Below are 17,766 nucleotides of genomic sequence, written 5' to 3' on the forward strand. Positions count from 1 at the left end.
TGGTGCTCACGCTGGGGAGAAAGGAGCAACTGGTGCTGGAAGAATCACAACCCTCCTGTCTCGACTGCTGTCTTTGGATAATGCAAATTCACAGGGACAGTTTAACATGCTGGGCTGACACTGACCGGCATGGGCGCATTTCGAAAAGCTGACAGTGCTGTCGTCAAAGCGTGGCTGGAGCAAGAGGACGCAGGTTTCTCAGGAGGGCAAACTGGAGACCCTGTGCTCCAGCCTGCAACGCCTGGACGGGAGCTGACACAAGCGTTAGAATGAAGAGGCTTGAGACAGTCCTGGACTAGCTCTCTGTCACCCCAGGCTGGAGACAGGGAATCACCGCTAAAGACAAGTCAGAGCTGGGTGAGGGCTGCAACATCAGCCAGAAAAGCCTAATGCAGGATTGTATCCTGGAGTCTGTCTAGGGCTGTGCCCAGTCCAGTAACATCATCACCGAGTCGGTTCACAGCCCATCCCTCAGTGAGGTAGCCTGTACTGCCTGGCAGGTCTCAACAGTCAGGAAGTTCTCCTGAGCTTCAGCCTAAACGGTCCTTTCCTTAATTCCCCACGTTACTTGTTGTTAGCAACGACCCGGCAGCTTCTTTCTTCCAGGACTGAAATGACAGCAGCTGAATATCTCAGTGGCTCACAAGCTGTAGCAGTTCTCTGGGCACAGCCTTCAGGTGTAATTACCGTCACTTACAAACCCCGGGGGAGGTGGCAAAAACGCCCATGATGTCAGGGCTAAGTTACACCATGGGCCAGATGCTGCTCTCAGTGCTGCGGGTGTAAAGCCCTTTCTGCTCCATGTGGCTCTTTGGATTTACACAGACGTGAGAGACGGCAGAATTCGTGAAGTGCAAAGGGGCTATGGTATGTGGAGATAAGGAAAGAGGAAGGAAGATCAGTGTTGATGGTATTGAACTAGAGAACGTAGAGAAGTTCACATATCTGGGGAGCAACCTAATGTGTCATCTAGACTGTAAGAAGGAAATAGCGACCAGAATAGCGAAAGCAAGAGCGAGTTTGAAGGCGATGGATAAGCTCTGGAAAAGCAAAGCGATTAGCTTAGGAACGAAGCTGGGCGTCTTGAAAACGTGTGTATTCAGCAGCGTGTTGTACGGATGTGAGACATGGGTGATATGGAAAGATTCAAAAAGAAGAATACTGGCGTTCGAAAGGAGTTGTTATAGAAAGATTCGGAGAACAGGATGGATGCAGAAGGTCACCAGTGAGGAATTATATAGGAAGATACAGCCGAAAGAGAACCTGCTGCAGCAGGTTACACAGTGGAAGCTACGGCTCTTTGGGCATATTTTCAGAATACACAACAAATGAAAAATTAAGACCTTGGTATTCAGTATAATGGAGGGTTCAAACAGGAGAGGCAGACCCCACAGAGAATGGGCAGATGATATAGTAGATTGGTGCAGAGCTGGTCTGCAGACACTAAGCCACTCTGCACTGGACAGGGAAAGACGGAAGGAAACAGTGAGGGAGGCATCAGACACCAACGGGTGCTGAGCCCACAGTTATTTTGACGACGACGATGATGATGAAGAGGAAAAGGGGCTTCCTGTCCACATGTCCCTCTGTGCTCCAGAGCTTGTTCCTTGTGGAAGTCCCAACAGGAAAAAAGGGAGCTCAAAGGTCTGGTCTTTCTTGGAGCCATTTTCACACCAGGACAAGGGGGAGATCTGCTGATTCTGCTGCAATGTGATCGGTCACTGATACAGAACTATCAGGATCAGCTGGGAACAAGCAAACAATGTGCGTTTCGGTACAGCCCTGTGTAAATCTATATGAACAAAGAACGTGGCTCTACGTACAGGACAGGGGACTCTATCCCAGGAACCAGTGACTCTGGAAAGGACTTGGGGCTCGTGGTGGAGCATCAGCAGGGCATAAGCTCCCAGGGCTATGTTCTGGACAATATGGCTAATGCGAGCTCTGGGTGCATGAACTGGCATCTTGAGAAGGAGCAGAGAGGTTATTTTACCTCTGTACCAGGCACTGGTCTAACCACTGCAGAAATACTGCATCCAGTGCTGGGGTCTGCATCTCAAAAAGGATAGTGATAAATTGGAGAGGGTCAGAGAAGAGCCAAAAGACACAGGAAAAGGTTGGGAAACCTGCCTCAGACTCGAGAGGTAGCCGTGTGTGATGGAGTGGGGGGGGTGCGCGTGTGACAGAGTCAGGCTGGATGTGTGTGTGTGTGACAGGCACACCAGCTCTCAGTGGCTAAGGATGACCCCCTGGGGCTGTAACCTATGCTGGCAGGTAAGAGACAGAAAGCTGTGCTAGTCTATATACTATCAAAACAAAAAAGCAGTAAAGTAGCACTTTAAAGACTAACAAAATAATTTATTAGGTGATGAGCTTTCGTGGGACAGACCCACTTCTTCAGATCATCACCGTACCAGAACAGAGCTGGCAGGTAACACTTCTGACCTGAACAAAGAGCAGGGAGGAGCCGAGCTGGGTTTGAATTGGAGGCGGTAGTTAGACGCTGGGGGGAGAGAGAGCGGGAAGGCAGCCAGCCTGGCGAGGGGCAGAGCTAGACCCCAGATGGGGCACCCCTCGGGCTTCTCTCCCCAGGACGGGTTGGAATGACTGTCTCTGCCTGCTGCACTGACACCTCTGTGCTGAGCTGTGCCTCTGTCACGTAATAAACTTCCCGTTCTACCTGCTGAGTGAGAGTCACTCCTGCCTGCGGACGGGCGGCAGCGCTTGGGGACCCCTGAACCCCATCACACCATGTTAGTCTGTTTCTTCACAAAACAAACCAAGCAGTCCTGTAGCTCCCTAAGGACTAACAATACTACTGAGTAGGCAATGAGCTGTCGTCGGACAGTCCCACCCGGATCTGAAGAAGCTGTGGTCCTGTCTGGGCTATTTTCTATGAATCTGTGGATTTCTCCTCCGTGCTGCCTCTCCCGTTCCATGAGAATACGTGTCCCCCCAGAGCTAAAGAGCTTCCTGTCACCGCTACCTTTGGGACCTGGATTCTCATGTCTCGCTCCTGCAGGATTTCCAGGGTTTATCATTTATCTGTCCACTTTATGGGAAGGCTCCAACACTGTGCCTGCTAGGGAGACCGCAGGAGAAGCAGTCAGGCTCCTCTCTGTTAAACTGAAGAGGAGAACATTTTCCAGATTTCTTTCCCTGTTCTGCTTTGTCTGCCTGTCTGAGATGCTGCCGCTGTGCTGAGAGCCTCCTTGGGACAGCAGCCGCCCTTTGACTCTTGGCGGTGCACACAGATGGCGTTTGGTTTCTCTGTGGACTCAAAAGAAACACTCATCCCACATTTCTGACTTGCTTCTGGGACTTTCCAGCCCTGGTCTGTCTCAGACGACTGGGCTCGGGGAGGCTGTGCTGAGAGCTTAAACTGCTGGACACCGCCCCACTTTTTAGGGTATACCAAACATTGAGTCCAGCTCAACTCTTCCTCAGGAGCCGAAACAGCCTCTTGGACAATCACTTGTGCCGCGGCACCGGGGGGACAGGGAGGGGATGCTGCCTTTCACCCCAGACCACCACTTCCAGTTCCGCCCAGTGACTGACAGCGTTAACATCCAACGGCCGTTCACTGACCTGCAATTAGCCGAGAGCCTCTGTGATGGTGTTTGGCAGCTCCCAAGCTGGCCCACTTATGGGCAGCCTCTGCAGAAAAGCCCGGGATAGAACATGTTCCATTCCCTGCTCTCCCTGACTCACTATGGGACTGTGGCCCACTCCGTGCCTCAGTTTCCCCAGCACCGAGGCTGGCAAGGCTGAGTTTGTAACTGTGGGGCACTGAGTTCCTCGGCTGGTGCTAGGGAAGGGCAGCGATCAATCCCCTGTCCATGGTCGGGGGAGGAACCTCCAGCCCCCATCTGGGGAGCAGTGTTACAGGTCACGAGTCAGGCCTTTGCTGTGCCTCTGGAGAGGAAGTGACCCTGGAGGGGGCTGGGGGCCCAGGTCTCACACCTGCACTGTCTGCCCCAGGCCCCTGGGTTAGAACCCAGAAGAATAGGACAGCCCAGGTTCCCTACTGCTAATCCCACAACCTGCTCCTGCCAGCACCAGGGGCAGGACTTGCCAGCAGCCTAGGGAGCAGTCTCCAACACAGGCTCTTCTGTGGGACCTCTCCCATGGGATTGCCCCGCTCTTCCTACCGCCAGCAGCTACTGGAGAAGACAGGTCAGCGCCTGGCCGATGGGCCCCCTGTGCCCCTCGCTGAGCTCAGGGCTGTGTACTATGGTACCAGGCAGGTGCAGACGGCAGCTGTAGTACAAGATGGAAAACCCGTAAGTGATGTACTGAGGCCATTCGCCCTACCCTGGAAACCCGTCAGGGAGAGAGGAACGCCCCAGCACTGCCTCCAGCCCCCCTCGCCATAAGGCCTCCTGCCCTGCAGCCAGGCATCCCTTTGGCTCCCGTAACTCTGTCACTGCTCCACCTAGCACAGCTTCCTGTGGCCAGTGGTCTCCTACTGACAGTTCCCTCCCAGGCTCCCACATCAGAGCCCTGCCCCAGCAAGGCCTCCAGGATCTAGGCCCAAGGCTCCCACGCCACAAACCCCTGCTCCAGTGTCCTGTGCTTCCCACCAGGAACTGGAACCCCAGGGCTCCCGACACAGACCCTGCCCTGGGACATGAGCCCCTGGCTCTACCTCCAGCATCCACACCCTGGCAAGCCCCGCAATCCCCTGGCACTGCCTCTGTGGCTGGACCCTGCCTCAGACCTCCAAGCCATGCGTGTCACGCAGCACGCTGGGTCAGTTCTGGGTCATGCAGCATGGAGAGGAGGGGGTCTCAAAGGCGAGCAGGAAGGCCAGCATACCTGCCGGGAGCAGAGGGTGCAGGGCTATGGGCATGCCCTGCGGGCTGGCACTGTGATCCTGGTTGCGGGAGCGCCCGGCGGGCTGGCACCATGAACTGCAGCACGACAGAGCTGCATTTCCACGCTGCATGCCGCAGGGCTCTGAAATCAGGGCTTGCAGGGGCAGGCAGCTTTCAGAGGGAGCAGGAGCCAGCTGGTGAAAGAGAGTGTGGGAGGAGGGGAGGGCTGGTAACCCCTCTGCCCAGCAGGTGGCCTAGGCAAAGGAGAGAAGGGAAGCCCAGCTGCAGGCTCTGCCCTACGACAGCCACACTGCAGGGACACCGGAGCATGTTAGGAGTCCAGGAGGTCTAAGCCCATCACTCGTTCCCAGAACATCACTGCCTGAGAGGTGGCACGACAAGCCCTGTTCCCCCTTCCCCTGCCCTGGAGAGACCCCACTAGAGGCAAGGGAGGAATTCGGTCCCTTCAGCCCAGAGCCCTCGGGGGCCAGTCAATGCCAAGTGGGCTGGCGATTCTATTCAGGGACCCCCATGCCCAGGACCTGGGCCAAGGCCCAGCAAACTCACTTCATTGTCTGGCTTATCTGAATCCTGAGATCCCACCCGCTGGGTCCTTCCCTCTCAGGGAAACAACGCTCAGCTCCCTGGGGCCGGATCCACCACCTCTTGGGAAATCCCAGGCTGCTCTGGCACCTGCTCCGCCAGAGAGCACGCGGCAGAGAGCTAGTAACACGCAAGCGCGTTAACACTCTGTGGGCCAACCCAGCCATCCCACATGAACTCCACTGAAGAGCCAGCCCTGGGATGGGCTCCCCCAAAATGCCCACCCTTCCCAGGCACTCAGCCCTCCTGCTGGCCTTGCAGAAGCTCTGGTCTGAGCTGTCTCCGGTCAAACCACAGGGTGTTGCAGCCACCTGATACGTGAACACGTAAGTGCAACGGATGCCTGCAGGGACTGTGGCCGGCATCCTCTGAAAGCTGCGCGTGTGTGCGCCCATACAGGAGAGATTCCAATGCGGCCCAGCTGATTGGCACAGCACCCACAGGTGGGGGTTTCGCTTCTACTAGTGACACTTTCACACACGCCTCAGTGCAAGTAACATCCACATCGCACGTGGATGAGAAAAAATCTGCCGGTGGATGAAAAGGACCAGAGGGACCATTGATCATGGCCCCCACCTCACAGCAGCCCCCAGCAGTGGTCTCCTGCCTGTCTGGTGGGTTCGGACACGTCCCCAGCCAAGGAGGTCTCAGGTGGGGCTCAGAGGAATGAACTAGCTTGTAACTCAGCTGCTTGCGGTAGGCAGCAAGCAGAGCTCCTAATCCTGCATGGCTCGACTCAGTACAGTGGCCCACTGAAGTCCGGGGGAAGAAGATTCACATTGGACCAGGCTCAAGCCCAGGCCGGCCTGTGTCCCGGGTGCACGCAGGTTCCCCCACTGCGTCCGTGGGGCGGCTGCCTGTGCTCGCAATACCCCCTTGGCTCTGCTGGGAGTGCGAGCTGCGGCAGTGGGAAGGCTGTTCCTCGTCACAGGTGTGGTCGTAGGTAGCACTGGCCGTCCCACCGGCTCTTCCAACAGGCTGTAAATTTCACTCCGCTGCTCAGCACTTGCTCTGCTTTTCGCGTCTCATGAAAGCGGCTGGATCCACAAACTAACCGCGGGAGCAATAAACTCGGGATTGTTTCTTTAACCGGACGAGAAAGCGGCGCTGGCAGGTGAAGTGTGTTGGACAAAGGGCCAGATCAGAGAGCAGCCGGGAAAGCTGGTAGGCCCCCAGCAAGCTGCACTCACGCCAGGCTGGTACAGTGCTCAAAGGCCAACAGAGTCCCCCTCGGCAACGGGCTCTACGGGCCTCCCCCGCTGCTATAGTGTCGTCCGTGGAATAGCTCCCCCGGGAGCAAGAGGAGAAGCAGGGGCCTGGTACCCAATACAGCTGCTGTCTGCAAAGGCCTAGGGGAACCCGGAGCTCCAGTATAACATGCAGTTCCAGTGCCCAGCCCCAGTTTCCACTGGCCTCTATGAAACTGGAGACTCAGGTATGATACTGAGCTGCAGGCCAGCACAGGCACCATCCCCAGAGCCAGAGTCTATTCCCCTCTCTGACACTGCTCCGGCGAGTGACCTTGGGCAAGTCATTCTCACTCCCTGTGCCACTATTCCACCTCCTGCCCATCCTTGGTCTTTTCTGTTTAAACAGCGGCTCGTGGAGGGCACGGACTGGCTGGTACCCGTGCGTCTGTGCGGAACCTAACACAGCAGGGCTGTGGAGGCCCTGAGTGCACCACTCCCAGGGATTCGTGTTATGGTGGTGCTATGAGCCCAGGTACAGCCTGGCGCTCCTCTCTGCCGGGTGCTGTGCACAGAACAGAAGGACTGGCTGGAAAGAAGGTCAGACTGTGGCCCCCATCTTTTATAATGGGCCAAGCCAAAGAGTCACTCGCTCCCGACCCAGAGCTGGCTGCAGCTGTTTCCAGTCGGACCCCTCTATGCTGGTTCTCCTGCAAAAGGCCCATCTCCCCTTCACTGTAACACACACATGGCACCCCACTGAGCTGAGTTGTCTACCCAAGTCCGTCTCCGGGACATGCTGGGCTCTGGAGCTCGGACGGACCCACCGGGCAGAAAGAGAACACCGGAGCAAACAGCCAGAAGGGGTGAGATTAGACACACTCCACCCACCCTGCACGGGTCTGTCACACCCCCTTCCTGGGGACCCTTTAATTACAGTCAGACGTCTGCTCACACCAGCCAGCTCGAGAGCCAACGGGGAGAAACAAGGCAAAAGGGGGCCAGACGGTACCTTCTTTGCTCCTGTCAAGGCTGCTTTCTGGAGCTTGTTGTAACAGTACTTGGCGTAAGTGCTTATTGCCACCCCTACAAGAGAAAACAAAGAGCAGAGAGTCAAGCTAGATGTTCCAGGCAGGAGGAAATGCAGGAGGCCTGGGATCCATTGTAGAAGCACCCAGGAAAGCTCAGGGACAGGGTTCCAAAAGGGAGGGCACGAGGCTTTGGCGCCCCTGGGGTCCCATGTCAGCGCTGGGCTCTTCGTGCCTCTCAGCCTGCCCTCCGGGCTAACGCAGGACCTCAGGGGCGCAGGCGCCTTCCACTAACCCTTCTGCCCCAGGCGGGGTTCATCCAATATTGCACACAAAGCTGGCGTAAGCAGCAAGGCAGCTGGGGCCTGACTGGCGCATGTCAGGTCCTACAGCCTATTGACCTGGAGCAGTGAAATTAATCCATGCTGTGGGCTGTCCCGGGAAAGGGAGCAGCATCTGACACCAAGAGGTGAGGTGGCAGGACAAGCTACGTACCTGGTTCCGAAGGCCAGGGATGTTTGATCACAAGAGAGGCCGGCAACACCACCAGCAACATAAGGCCAAGGCCTGATCTCCCCACCCAAGGAAAAGTTCGGGGTTATATTTTCAAAGCTGTCTCACAGAATCACAGAATCCCAGGGCTGGAAGGGACCTCAGGAGGTCATCTAGTCCAGCCCCCTGCTTCAAGCAGGTCCAACCCCCACTAAGTCATCCCAGCCAGGACCTTGTCCAGCTGGGACTTAAAATCCTCCAGGGATGGAGAATCCACCACCTCTCTAGGCAACACATTCCAGTGCTTCACCACCCGCCTGGGGAAGTAGTTTTTCCTAATATCTACCCTAGACCTCCCCCTCTGCAACTTCAGACCATTGCTCCTTGTTCTGCCATCTGACACCACTGAGAACAGTTTCTCACCGTCCTCTTTAGAGCTCCCCTTCAGGAAGTTGAAGGCTGCTGTCAAATCACCTCTAAGTCTTCTCTTCTGTAAACGAAACAAGCCCAAATCCCTCAGCCTATCCTCATAGGTCTTGTGCTCCAGCCCCTTAACCATTTTTGTTACCCTCCACTGAACCTGCTCCAGCACATCCACATCCTTTTTATACTGTGGGGCCCAAAACTGGACACAGTATTCGAGATGTGGCCTCACCAGTGCCGAATAAAGAGGAATAACTACTTCTCTAGATCTGCTCGAAATGCTGCTCCTAATACACCCTACTACGCCGTTAGCCTTCTTGGCGACAAGGGCCCACTGTTTACTCATACCCAGCCTTTCACCCACCATAACCCCTAGGTCCCTTTCCATCCTACTGCTGCTGAGCCAGTCGGTCCCCAGCCTGTAACAATGCTCGGGATTCTTCTGCCCCAGGTGCAGGACTCTACACTTCTCCTTGTTGAACTGCATCAGATTTCTTTTGGCTCAGTCCTCCGATTTATCAGGTGCTTCTGGATTGTCTCTCGACCCTCCAACTTATCTACCTCTCCCCCTAGTTTTGTGTCATCCGCAGGGTTCAGCAGCCTGGTTCTCATGTACTGTAAGGAGGACCATGTCCCTAATCCCCTTCGGCTGTGCTGAGAATGTTATTAGTTCCCAGGGGTTATTGCCTGAGGTCAGAGCTGGGCACTGTCAGCTTTGATAAGTTTGTCTATTGCTTAACGTAAAACCGCAGACTCTGGCGTGCGTGGCGTGTCGGCTCTGTCCGTGTGTCTGCGAGTGCAGCACTTCTAACGTACACCCCCCGCGTGGATTCATTTCCCTTTTTCAACACAACTCTTCCTGATCTTATACGTTACAGTTCCAAGTTATTTTTGGTCATGTGATGGATGTTTCAGCCCATTGGAGTGAATCAACAGACACGCACGGTCAATGGGCATCACCAGAACCGCAGGGAAGTAACTGGGCATCTGGCTTCTCTACTCCAGACTTGTCCCCGGATGGCTCGAGACACATAGGTTTTTAGTGCCTCTCTTGAACGTTGGCTCTGTAGAGCCGGTGAACGGGAGCTGGGCTCTATTCTGGCTCATCAGAGGAACCATCAGCCAAGCTCAGCTGTAGGCAGACCCTACTCACCCCCGCCAAGCCTTGGAGAACAACGGCCGTGCAGAGCCAGGCTGGAGGGCAGCACTTGGCCCACATCCCCTTCAGGACTGGGGATGATGCAGGAACTAGGAGCCCAGCTGCGCTCCTCGACTTCTCTCGCCTCTCCAACCCCGCGACAACGCCACCCTTCTTCTTGTTGCGCAGACCGGAGAGCTGCTCAGCCTTGCTGGGCCTCCCTGCACAACACTGCCAGGATGTGGCCTTGCCACGCTATCTGCATGGTCACGCCTCCCATCCCCACACCACCAGCCTCAACTGCTGCTGTCCCCCTCCGGCTTCCACTCATCCCCCTCTTGGGCCCATTTAAAACGCTGCCACTGAGCTCATCTCAGCTTGTTCCTCTGACCACATCAGCCTCCTTCCCCACCTCCAGGCCTTGCACTGGCTCCTCCAGGACATGTCTCCAGTGTCCTGCTCCAAGCCCCTTTGTGTGTCTGTCCTTCCTATCTCACAGTGTTGCCCAGCGCCCTCTGCTCCATCACCCCTTCATCTGCTTTGCTCACCAGCACCAGCAGGCTCTCTTCCACACCCCCCAGCACATGGAAGTCTTTCCTGGAAGCAAGCTGTGCTCGCTAGTCCCTCCTCAGGCCCACTTCTGCTGCACGGCCCTTGGGAAACTGCCAGCTGCACGTGACCAGTCCAGAGCCAACGGGAACACGAGCTCGGTAGCCATCTTTGGATCAGAGCCAGAGCAAGGGCAATCTGGAGTCACCTAGGGACGATGACCGGGGGCCATGTTTATAGGGTCACTTGTCAGAGTTTAAGGGACTAGCAGGGATCACCACAGGGAGCTCCAATCTGGAAGCACCACCCAACCACTCAGCCAGGCCTGGAATCAATGTGCACTGAAGACCCTGGGCTGTGGATCAGGCCCTACATTTCCTTCAAAGCAAAGTTTTAATGCCACAGACACTCAATGCGCCATCATCTACCTCAAAGCGCAGCTACAGGAGGGAGACGGGGAGCAAACAGCGTTTTACTTTAACTCCGCAGGGCACTGCCCCCTGCCCCCACAACAAGTGGCTGTACGTCGCAGGACACCTCACACAGAAGCAGGACAGAAACGGGGAGCACAGTCACCCTGGGACCCCAGGGCAGAGACCGGGGCGGTGACTGGCGGCATGTAGCCGAGGGAGGAGACACAGCAATCATGAACGCAAGCAACATCAGCAGCAGCAGTTCAGTTCCCAGCTAAGAAAAGGCACCAACGCACCGACATCTTATGTCGTCCAGTGGGGAAGACTGAACTGCCCAGCCCAGCCCAGCCCAGCCCAGGGACTGTCTGTCTGATAGATTGAATCGGAGCATTTGCAATCAGCCCAATGCTGTTTCGTTGCACCCTCATGGCCTCTCTCCCCGGCAGTGCTCTGCCAAAGGCAGAGTCCCAAGGGCGTCCGCTCTTCCCAGGCTGGAATAGGCTGCAGGAGTCAAGCACAGGCCAGAGCACCTCTCCCCCACAGCTCTTAGAGGAGACCGCTGAGAAAAGCAGCCAGGCTGGATTCATTTAGGTTCTACCGGGGAAGATCCAGCACACTGCGCCGTTTCATCTGCTCTGGAACGTGGCTCTCCGCTGCTCCCGGCCCTGGCACGAAGGCCTCCCCACCCCCCCGTGCAGAGAGCCACATGGGACAGCCATTGGGCTGGGGCTGTTGGCAGGTAGGGAAGCCTGCCTGAGAGCACTGCTGGCCACAAGCTGCCTAAGTAAGCGCCTCCCAGGCAGAGCCTGCTCTGGCCCTGCACCCCAGCTCCCTTCCCACACCCCTCCCCTGCCCCCATACCCCCCCACTGCCCCCAGTCACAACTCCCTCCCAGAGCCTGTGCTGGCGTCTACATTCCCCTCCCAGGCCGGAATCCTCACCCGAGCGCATATCCTCTCCCTGCCCCGGCCACAGGACACAATCCCCTTCCTCAGCCAAACTCCCTCTCAGACCCCACACTCTCTCCTGCAACCCAGCGCCCTACCCCGAGCCCACTTCCGCACTCAACCTCTGTCCCACACCCTGCGCCCCCTCCACAGAAAAGCGCAGCCCTTGACCACCTTCCAAAATCTTGGCATGGCCCCCCATCAAACACGGTTGCCCAGCCCTATTCTTTCCACAGCCATCACCCGGGTCTCCAAGGATGGCGGAAAATGAGGGGAGATCTGAGGGCAGAACTTTGCCCTGCAGTCAGGTAGTGTTACCTCTCACGGTATTACTGGATGCCTCGTAATGCTTGGTGGTGCCCTTAAAGCCCCAGCATCTTGAGTCAGACTATTCAGCATGTATCAGAGGCGAGCTGAGTTGGTCTCTCTCTTCAAAACCAACAAGATGTCCTGTGGCACCTTACAGACTAACATATTTTGGAGCATGAGCTTTCCTGGGTCTTTGCCCACAAAAGCTTATGCTCCAAAATATCTGTTAGTTTATAAGGTGCCGCAGGCCTTACTATTCAGCAAGGCTCCCGGCTTTCATTAAAGGAAAAAAATAAATTTCTAGTCCTCATGACTGGACAGAAGAGCCTGAAAACTCCCTACAAGGACAAAAACAAGCAGGACAACAAAAAGGAGCTTCAGGTTATAAGTTTTTAAAAGTATCTCATGAGTTTTAAGCCCATCTTGTGACGGCGGCAGGGCAGAGTCACTATGTGCAAATGCTTGAAGCTGGTGAAGCTGTGATAATTATTTGGGGTGGTGGTGCAGGGGGAGGAGGGCTATTCTCCGGGGCTTTGTTAGGAACTTGACTGTCCGTGAAGAAGAGGGATTAGATGGTCGTCGTACAGGAAGCTCCGATGTGGTGAGTAATGGGGAAGGACAAGTACCAAGAGACCCCTTCCTTGCAGAGAGGCGTTAATGCAGAGGGAACATGGCATTACCTGTTCAGATCTATTGGCCATGCTGAGCCCTGGGCCGACAGCCACAACAAGGCCCAGACACCTCACGTGTTCTGTGTCAGTCCTATGGCCACATTACGGCCCTCTGCACCAGGCTGCATTTCACCTCAGCAGAGATGTAACCTCACCTGGGAGTTCACAATGATTATCCCCTTGTAAGCATCAGGAATAAGGACTTGCAGCTGGGCCTGCCTAGTCACCAAGCAGGCGGCAAGCACAGCTCAGCCATGGCAGGACCACTGGAATGACCACTCTGCTCAAATGGCAAGCTTGCACTGAAACCAAAAAGCTCCTCCATGCATTTGACTGATGCTGCAGTCTCTACAGTGACTGACTTGGTCCCACCTCAAGAACATAATGACCATACTGGGTCAGGCCAATGGTCCATTTAGTCCGGTGTCCTATCTTCTGATGGTGTCCAGAGTCAGATGCTTCACAGAGAATGAACAGAACTGGGCAATTTTGAGTGATCTGCCCCTGTCATCCAGTGCCAGCTGGCAATCAAGTGTTTAGGGGACCCCCAGGGTATGGGGTTGCGTCCCTGAGCATCAGCCATTGATGGACCTGTCCTCAAAGAACTTACCTAGTTCTTTCTTTAACCAAGTTATTCTTCTGGCCTTCAGCACATCTCCTGGCAAAACGTTCCCCAGGCTGATTGTGCATTGTGTTAACAAGTACTTCCTTCTGCTTACTTTACACTTGTTGTCTTTAAATTTCACTGGGAGAGTGCTGGTCCTTGTGTCATGGGAAGGGATAAACAGCACTTCCCTAGTCACCTTCTCCTAACCAGTTGTGATTTTACAGACTGCCATCATATACCGCCCCCAGTCAAAGAGGAACAGTCCCCATTTTTATACTTCCCCCAGCAGAAGCTGTTCCATGTCCTTAATGAAACCAAAACAGCAGTCAAGTAGCACTTTAAAGACTAACAAAATAATTGATTAGGTGATGAGCTTTCCTGGGACAGACCTGCTTCTTCAGATCCTTGGATCCAGATCCAAGGATCCTAGGATCCTGTTGCTCCTTAGATCTGAAGAAGTGGGTCTGTCCCATGAAACCTCATCACCTAGTCAATTATTTTGTTAGTCTTCAAAGTGCTACTTGACTGCTTTTTTGTTTTGATAGAATACAGACGAACGCAGCTATCTCTCGGTCACATGTCCTTGATGGCTTGTGTTGCACTTCTCTGCACTTCTTCCAGTTCTAATCTCTCTTTTTTGAGAGGGGGTTACCACAACTGCTCACGGTATCCCAGATGTGGAAGTACCACGGATTCACACAGAGGCAATAGGATATTGTCTGTATCATAAGAACATACGAACATAAGAACGGCCAGACTGGGTCAGACCAAAGGTCCATCCAGCCCAATAGCCTGTCTGCCGACAGTGGCCAGTGCCAGGTGCCCCTGAGGGGGTGGACTGAAGACAATGATCAAGTGATTTGTCTGCTGCCATCCATCTCCAGACTCTGAGAATCAGAGGCCAGGGATGCCATTCCTACCCTTGGCTAATAGCCTTTTATGGACCTACCCTCCACGAATTTATCTAGCTCTTTCTTAAATTCTGTTACAGTCCCAGCCTTCACAGTCTCCTCTGGCAAGGAGTTCCACAGGTTAACCACACACTGAGTGAAGAAGAACTTTCTTTTACTAGTTTTAAACCTGCTCCCCATTCATTTCATTTGGTGTCCTCTAGTTCTTGCATTATGGGCACAAGTAAATAACTTCTCCTTATTCACCCTCTCCACACCTGTCAATTTTATAGGCCTCTGTCATGTCCCCCCTCAGCCTCCTATTTTCTAAACTGAAAAGTCCCCGTCATTCTCTCCCTCTTCCTTAACGATCCCCAACATTGTTTGCTTTTCGGATGGCTGCTTCAGCTGAGCAGCTGCTTCCAGAGAATTATCCACAATGACTCCGAGATCTCTACTGAGCGGGAACAGCTCGTATAGACCCTCCCTTTGTATGCGGAGTTGGGATTACATTTTCCAGTGCATCTACTTTGCATTTATCAACACTGAATTTCATCAGCTGTTTTGTCGGCTGGTCACCCACTCTGCTGCGATCCCCTTGCAGCGCCTCGCAGTCAGCTTTACGCTCCCTAGCCTGAGCAACACTGTGCCATCTTCCTGTCCGTCCCCTTGGTAAGATCACTTCATAAATACGGGGAACAGCCGTGGGCCCAGTGCAGATCCCTGGGGGACTGGACACTGACCATTCATCCCCACCTTTTGTTCCTTGTCTTTTAACCAGCCCCCGATCCATGAGACAAAACTCGCCCCACGTCCACATGCAAAACACATTTCGTCGACAACACTCGGCACTTCTGCCGACTGCCTTCTGCCTCTCCCAGATGACGAAGAGCACCTTTTTGACAGATTCTGTGTGGGGCCTTCTGTCAACAGACAGGGCTTCCAGGGCACCGGGCAGCCCTGCCTGCTGCGCTTCCGGTCAGCTCTTTTGTCGAGACAGCAGCTGGGCAGTCTAGCCGCTCTGTCGACAGAGAGGGTGGCTCTTTCAGTCAGCCTTCGTGCATGGCCACACTGTCGACAGACGTTTCGCCAGAACATCTCTTTGGTCAGAAACGGCTGTCGACAGATGCTCCTAACGTAGCTGTAACCTAAGAGTCTTCATTAAAGTTAAGGGAGGCTGGAACAATCCCAGCATCCTACGAGTTTTTAAGGACGCTTGAAAGATCCTGGGTGGTTGTTACGATTTTTACCAGGCCTGTCGTGGTGGTGTCCAGGGACCTGAATCTCTTTGTGCTAGGCTCTGTGAGGACACAGAGTATATTGGGGTGGGCTACAGAACAGGGGTGGGCAGGGTATGCCCCACGGGCTGGATCCGGCCTGTCAAACCGCTGGATCCATCCCACCACCAGCCTGCAGTCCAGCTGGGCTCCTCCACCCCGGCTGGGGTGTTGCATCTCCCTCCCAGCCGGAGCCAGCGGTGCTCTCAGCCCACAGCTCCCTTGGAGAGTTTGTTCTTCTCATGTCACTTCTAAGTGCTTTGTATTTTCTTCCCACTGACAGCTCGACTCAGGGTAAACTCTCTCCAATGTGACAAGGCCAGGCAGGGGCAGTGGGGACGTCAGTGTCTGTGGGGGGCGGGGAGAAGGGAACGGCTGTGTCTGCAGGGGACAGGAGGGCTCCTTCGTTGAGCTAAGGCTGGGGAGGACAAGCTGCAGTCAGAGCAGCGCACTCAGCCATGTACACCTCCACGACAGGGACACACTGATACACAGGAAGAGTCTGGAGAAGGCACCAGGGAGAAGTGCCTCGAAGGGCAAGTGAAGGAGGAGAGATGACAAAAGCTATCGAAGATGGGCCAGGGAGCGTGCTCAGCAGCCCCTCCTGGAGCTCTCTAGGCCAGAATTGCAGGAAACCCTGTGCGAGACCAACAGGCGGCACAATCTGCATGAGCCCAAGAGCTTGAGAAAACGGCAGCGTCCGTGTGTCCAGCAGCCCTGCTGGCTACCCACCTGCCATCTTCATCACCACTGAGTCCTGACTCTTCACTGCCACAGGGGACCTCTCTCTCGGCGGCCACTCGATAACGAGTAGGACGTCTTCATGTCACCCTCCTATTTCTGAGTCCATGGGTGACTGCTCAGCCCGACTGTGGAGCTGCAGGTCTTACCACAGAAGGGGCAGGGGTTGGTAGCTGTTGGAGGGGCTCGGGGCAGCTTTTGCAGCTCCTTCCTTCTTCTCTGCCTCTCCTTGTCTGCACTGCGGTGGGACCTCCCAAACTGCTCCACCCCCTCACAGACTCCTGTTTCCACTGGGGATGGTCCTGGGCAAAGCTCTCCCAAGGGTCAACACCGATGCTGCGCATTTTCATGTGTGCCTTCAGCACGTCCTTATATCGCTTCCTCTGCCCCCCAACGCTGCTCCTCCTCCGCCCTTCAACGTGGAAGCCAGAATCTGTTTTGGGAGCTGCTGATCAGACATCCGAACCCCATGACCCGTCCAACGAAGTTATTGATAAATGAGAATGGCTTCAATGCCGGTCGTGTTTGACTCTTCCAGGACGTGAGTGTTCATGCGCCTGTCCTCCCAAGAAATATTTAGGACTCTCCTGAGGCAGTGTTGGTGATACAGGGGATACCACAGGCTTGGACCGATTCAAAGATAGGCACAGGTATAATCCACTTCCAGACCCTGACCTGGGCTTTTCAGAGCATTTCAAGCTAGAAGGGGCCATGGAGTCTGACCTCCTAGTCCAGGCCAGAGGAGCTCACCCAGTTGTGTGCGTGGGAAGCGCATCTCTTCCCGAAAGGCAGCCAGTCTGGATTTCGAGAGCTGGAAAAGCCACCATTGCAACAGGCAGTCTTGTCTGCTGGTTAAATCACATCACTTGGGCCTTATTTCTAATTTGCAAATTAACAGGATCGTGTGTGATAATTTGCATATTTTGTAAGGACCGGTATTTTTTTTCCCCCCAAAGGCTGGTACTGGGCTGCAGACCACACTTTGGGAAATTATGCTCTATGCCATTATCTAAATTGTTGATGAACAGAACCAGAACCAAAGCTGATCCCTCCAGAACCCTATTTGTTATGTCTTTCCAGCATCACTGCAAACCACTGATAACTTCATGAGAGCACCCTCCTTGTAGTAGTCCCATCTATGTTGTATTTCCCTAGTTTATTGATAAAGTCATGCAAGACTGTATCAAATGCTTAACTAAAGTCAAGGTAAACCGTGTGTATTGCTTCCTCCTTAGCCAGAAGGCTTGTTAGTGTATCAAACAAAGCTATCAGGTTGGTTTGACATGATTTGTTCTTGACACTTCTATGCTGTTACTTTTGTTACATCTTCCAGCTGTATGCAGATGGATTCCTTCGTTACCTGTACTTCTTCATCTCATAGAGCTGGAAGGGATCTTGAGATCTCACAGCAGGACCAAGCACCATCCCTGACAGGTTTGTTTTTTTTTAAGCTATTTGGCCCAGATCCCTAAATAGCCCCCTCGAGGGCTGAGCTCACAACCCTGGGTTTAGCAGGCCAATGCTCAAACCACTGAGCTATCCCCTCCCCTCTGATAGTTACCTGAGCCATTTTCTTTCCTGGAAAAGAAGATGACTGATGTATAGTTTCCTGGGTTGTCCTTACTTCCCTTATTATAGATGAGCATTAGATGTGCCCTTTTCTAGTCTTCTTGA

General features: G+C 54.3%; 1 protein-coding gene across 6 annotated transcripts in view; it reads right to left on the minus strand.

The window, feature by feature from the left end:
* Positions 1-17,766, minus strand: part of ARHGAP39 (Rho GTPase activating protein 39) — a 369,615-nt gene that overhangs the window by 37,800 nt on the left and 314,049 nt on the right. For all 6 annotated transcript variants that reach the window (XM_074986536.1, XM_074986535.1, XM_074986534.1 and 3 more), the window contains one exon: positions 7,620-7,693. In XM_074986536.1, the coding sequence (XP_074842637.1) occupies positions 7,620-7,693 (74 nt within the window). The remainder of the gene's footprint in view (positions 1-7,619; positions 7,694-17,766) is intronic.

Source organism: Carettochelys insculpta, chromosome 2 (assembly GCF_033958435.1).
Source record: "Carettochelys insculpta isolate YL-2023 chromosome 2, ASM3395843v1, whole genome shotgun sequence".
Lineage (NCBI taxonomy): Eukaryota > Metazoa > Chordata > Testudines > Carettochelyidae > Carettochelys > Carettochelys insculpta.